This window comes from Heterodontus francisci, chromosome 21 (genome assembly GCF_036365525.1).
Source record: "Heterodontus francisci isolate sHetFra1 chromosome 21, sHetFra1.hap1, whole genome shotgun sequence".
In the NCBI taxonomy this organism is placed as follows: Eukaryota; Metazoa; Chordata; class Chondrichthyes; order Heterodontiformes; family Heterodontidae; genus Heterodontus; species Heterodontus francisci.
Window position 1 is genome coordinate 47,028,006 of NC_090391.1, and position 5,377 is coordinate 47,033,382.

General features: G+C 46.0%; 1 protein-coding gene across 1 annotated transcript; it reads left to right on the plus strand.

Annotated features, from left to right (window-relative positions):
• The first annotated feature begins 4,331 nt into the window (after positions 1-4,331).
• LOC137381113 (G-protein coupled estrogen receptor 1-like) lies at positions 4,332-5,174 on the plus strand. Its single transcript, XM_068053501.1, has one exon. The coding sequence runs from the start codon at positions 4,332-4,334 to the stop codon at positions 5,172-5,174; it is 843 nt and encodes a 280-aa protein (XP_067909602.1).
• The last annotated feature ends 203 nt before the right edge of the window (positions 5,175-5,377 follow it).

Consider the following 5,377-nt stretch of genomic DNA (forward strand, 5'->3'; position numbering starts at 1 on the left):
CACTCAAGGACAAAGGAGGAAAGTTATGCGTGGAGTCATAGAAAATGGGTGAGATTCTAAATGAGTACATTGCATCGGTATTCACCGAGGAGAGGGACATGACGGATGTTGAGGTTAGGGACAGATGTTTGATTACTCTAGGTCAAGACGGCATAAGGAGGGAGGAAGTGTTGGGTATTCTAAAAGGCATTAAGGTGGACAAGTCCCCAGGTCCGGATGGGATCTATCCCAGGTTACTGAGGGAAGTGAGAGAGGAAATAGCTGGGGCCTTAACAGATATCTTTGCAGCATCCTTAAATACGGGTGAGGTTCCGGAGTACTGGAGAATTGCTAATGTTGTCCCCTTGTTTAAGAAGGGTAGCAGGGAAAATCCAGGTCATTATAGACCGGTGAGCCTGACGTCAGTGGTAGGGAAGCTGCTGGAGAAGATACTGAGGGATAGGATCTATTTCCATTTGGACGCAAATGGGCTTATCAGTGATAGGCAACACGGTTTTGTGAAGGGAAGGTCATGTCTTACCAACTTCATAGAATTCTTTGAGGAAGTGACAAAGTTGATTGATGAGGGAAGGGCTGTCGATGTCATATACATGGACTTCAGTAAGGCGTTTGATAAGGTTCCCCATGGTAGGCTGATGGAGAAAGTGAAGTCGCATGGGCTCCAGGGTGTACTAGCTAGATGGATAAAGAACGGGCTGGGCAACAGGAGACAGAGACTTGCGATGGAAGGGAGTTTCTCAAAATGGAGACGTGTGACCAGTGGTGTTCCACAGGGTTCCGTGCTGGGACCACTGTTGTTTGTGATATACATAAATGATTTGGAGGAAAGTGTAGGTGGTCTGATTAGCAAGTTTGCAGACGACACTAAGATTGGTGGAGTAGCAGATAGTGAAGGAGACTGTTAGAGAATACAGCAGAATATAAATAAATTGGTGAGCTGGGCAGAAAAATGGCAGATGGAGTTCAATCAGGGCAAATGCGAGGTGATGCCTTTTGGAAGATCCAATTCAAGAGTGAATTATGCAGTAAATGGAAAAGTCCTGGGGAAAATTGATGTACAGAGAGATTTGGGTGTTCAGGTCCATTGTTCCCTGAAGGTGGCAACGCAGGTCAATAGAGTTGTCAAGAAGGCATACGGCATGCTTTCCTTCATCGGACGGGGTATTGAGTACAAGGGTTGGCAGGTCATGTTACAGTTGTATAAGACTTTGTTTCGGCCACATTTGGAACACTGCGTGCAGTTCTGGTCGCCACATTACCAAAAGGATGTCGATGCTTTGGAGAGGGTGCAGAGGAGGTTCACCAGGATGTTGCCTGCTATGGAGGGCGCTAGCTATGAAGAGAGGTTGAGCAGATTAGGATTATTTTCATTAGAAAGACGGAGGTTGAGGGGGGACCTGATTGAGGTGTACAAAATCATGAGAGGTATAGACAGGGTGGATAGCAAGAAGCTGTTTCCCAGAGTGGGGGATCCAATTACTGGGGGTCACGAGTTCAAAGTGAGAGGGGAAAAGTTTAGGGGGGATATGCGTGGTAAGTTTTTACGCAGAGGGTGGTGGGTCCCTGGAACGCGTTGCCAGCGGAGGTGGTAGACGCGGGCATGATAGCGTCTTTTAAGATGTATCTAGACAGATACATGAATGGGCAGGAAGCAAAGAGATACAGACCCTGAGAAAATAGGCGACATGATTAGATAGAGGATCTGGATCGGCGGAGGCTTGGAGGGCCGAAGGGCCTGTTCCTGTGCTGTAATTTTCTTTGTTCCTTGTTCTTTGCTCTCGACCCAAGCTAATATATTACCCCCAAATCCAGGTGCCCTTATCTTGCCTATCAAACTTTTATGTGGCACCTTATCGAATGCCTTTTGGAAGTTCAGGTATACTATATCTACTGGTTCCCCTTTATCTAACCGACTAGTTACATCCTCAAAAATCTCTAATAAATTTATCAAACGGGATTTCCATTTAGTAAAATCTTGTTGAATTGTTCTAAACGTACTATGCTTTTCTAAGTGTATTGCTAAGACTTCCTCAATAAAACTTTCCAGTATTTTCCCAATGATGATGTTAGGCGAAATGCCCTGTAGTTCACTGTTACCTCTTTTCCCCCTTTCTTGAAATGCAGTGTAACATTTGCCAACGTCCAATATGACGGGACCGTTCTTGAACCGAAGGATATTTTAATAAAAATGGGAAGTGTATCCTTTATCTCTGCAGCTATCTCTTTTAGAACCCTAGGCTATCAGGTCCCGGGGTCTTGTTGGACTTTAGACCCTTCAGTGCATCCAGTACATTTTCTCTACTGATATTAATGTACTTAATTTCCTGACGGCTTTAGCCCCTAAGTTACTTTATATTTCTGGTATGAAACTTATGCCTTCTGCTGTGAAGAGAGACGCAAAATATTTGTACAATGCCACGTGTTTTATGAATGTTATCAGTGACAAGTTGGATGATTTTTGCTTTTGGTTGAAGATATTGTGCTATAAGTATACAAAGTGAAACGCATTGATGTTGTTCGGTTTCCTATTGAACTGCGCTAACTGAAACTGATGTTAACTATTTACTGACGGGTAAACAGCAGCACAGCACTGTTACAGTATTCTAATCCTCTAGATAATGACTTATTCTTACTCTAAGTATAGTGACTGTAAACACAGTCTGATGCTGATTAATCTCCTTCCCCAGCATGGTCCTGGGAACCTGTGAGTCATGGGTGCTAAATTTTATTATCCTCCTGTTACACAGGATGAATGTTTGGCTGTGGTTTCTTACCAGCTGTGGTGTGGAGGTGGCAGACTGCTCACCACCCTTACGCCAATTGAGGTGCTTAAAATGTGCATTAATGGCTACTTAAGGGCACTTCCCATGGAAAATGGTATTCATCCAACGATAGAGGCCACTTTGTCATGTGGCGAGTCTGCCCCGTAATACCTGTCAGCCTCCTGCGGGCTTGGTAGTCACTCCTCAACAGACATCATGTACCCCAGGGAGAAACGAGCAGTGGCAGTTGCTGCCCCTGTTGGAACATCCCCGGAGCTCTCGATCGACCTCCCCTGCTACCCGGGGCCTGGTAGATTGGCCCTGTCAAACCTTGAGGTCTGTTTCCGAGGCCAGCGTCCATGGTGCCTCTCCTGGCTGGGTGGGATCCCAGCAATGGCCACCACAACCGGTGGCGCTGCTGGTACTGAATAGCTGCTGCCCTCTGATTGGCCAGTAACCTTTGTAGGTGGATATTCCTGCCTTCGAGGGCAGGAACTCTGACTGCAGCAATTTAATTGCCTGATCCCTCCAAAATATAGCCGTGGTTTCCAGGCCCAGGGGAGGCATTCCAGCTGGTGGGCGGGGTCTCCGCATCCTGGTGAAATTCCGTCTGTTCACTCTTTGTATCCCTCTTCAGAGATGCTGCCTGGTTAAAAGCAGGCGCAATATGTCAATTTTGCTCAAATACTAAGACCTGGATATTAGCAGCAGCAGCTATCATGGCAGTTGGGAGGGAGGCCAGAGTTTCACCATGCTATGATGTTGGACTGTGCGTCTTTGAGTTCCCCACATGGAAGTAAGCCTGATAGACAGGCTTGGCTTCTCGTCCCGCGACATGGACTGTGGAGCACGCCACAGGACCAAGTAAGTACGAACCATGATCCCGAGGAGGAGTTGTCTAATTGTGGCCTGTCAAATCCCCAACCCCTGGACGTTGTCCGATCCTGAAGGAGTTGTCCCAGTCCATTGGGGGGTGTCCAGTCCCAGGAGAGTAAAATCCCAGGCACTGGGGTGTGCAAATATCGGGCAAGGTGTTGGTTGCTTCAACTCTTGTGCTGTCCGATCCATGAACCAATAGTAGGGTGTAGAGCCAGGTTTGCAATTCACTGCAGATCATAGAGTGATTTCAATCCCGGGAGGAAGGAGGTGATTGTCAATTCGGACAGTTTTTGTAATGTGGGTAGTGTCTGATGCAGAGTCCTGGCACCATCAATGGTAAACTTGTAAAATAAGTTAAATCAGAGCTTTGCAGCCTGATTAAAATATTTAATATGTTGATCCCTATCCTGGGTGCAGTTGGTTCTGTCCCTACTCTGTTAAACATGGACACAGGAAATTTGGAGACGGTTGAGTTCATGGTTGAGATTTTTAAGTTTTAAGCACTGAACCCATTACAACTCGTCCATTCCAGTATTAAAATCAAGCCCATATTCTCTGGGCTCAGACACGGAGAATGTTTGATCAGTAATTTCCAGTCTCTTTTCCTTTCTCTCTCTTACAGTTAATTTACTGGCGATTGTGATCCTGTCCCGGGGAAAGTGTGGACTCTCCACCTGCACCACTCGCTACATGGTGGCCATGGCAACAGCAGATCTATTGGTCATTATCACTGATGTCATAATGTGGCGGATAAGTTATTATTATTTCCCAGAATCGTTCCTGAACATCACTCCTGTGTGCAGTGTTGTTGCTGCCCTTGGTTATGGTGCCTCCGACTGTTCGGTCTGGTTCACCGTCGCTTTCTCCTTTGATCGATTTGTGGCCATTCGTTGCCAGAAGCTGAAAACTAAATATTGCACCGAGAAAACTGCGGCTGTGGTTCCAGCAACAATTTGCATTCTGCTCTGTTTAGAAAATATCCCCTTTTGCTTTTCATTTGAACCTGGAGCGATAATCGACAATGTACCATGGGGTTGTTATGTAATGTCAAGCTATTATACTGAGCCCGGATGGGTGGGATTTGACTGGTTTGACACAGTTTTAACCCCATTTCTTCCATTCATTTTAATTCTGTTGCTCAACGCTCTGACAGTCAGACACATTTTAGTAGCCAGTCGTGTCCGTAAGGGACTGAGGGGTCAGAGCAAGGGAGTGAATCGCAGTGACACAGAGATGGAGAGCAGAAGAAAGTCTGTGATTTTACTCTTCACCATATCCGGCAGCTTCATACTCCTGTGGTTGATGTATGTTATATATTTCTCAATTTGTAATATTACAGGGATAAATCTCGAGGATGACACTCATCCTTTCTATATCTATGGACATATTGGAATGATGCTGCAGCTATTAAGTTGCTGCACAAACACGTTTATATATGGGGTGACACAGTCCAAGTTCAGGGAGCAGGTCAAGAACGCAATGAAATATCCGCTTGAATCTATTATTCAATTAATTAAAAAGCAAAACAATTGAGAGCAGCCCAGGAACGGGTCCCAGTGTTTCCAGCCCATGAATGTTCAGGAGCCGACAGCTTGGTGGCTGCTCAGCTTGTTGGCTGCTCGAATGGAGGAGGCCGAGTCCCTCCCTGGTCCCCCTGTTAGCTGATAACAGTTCTCTCTCCTCAGCTTCTGTCAGTCTCTCCCTTAAAATCTGCTGTCGCTATAACTCTCCTCAAT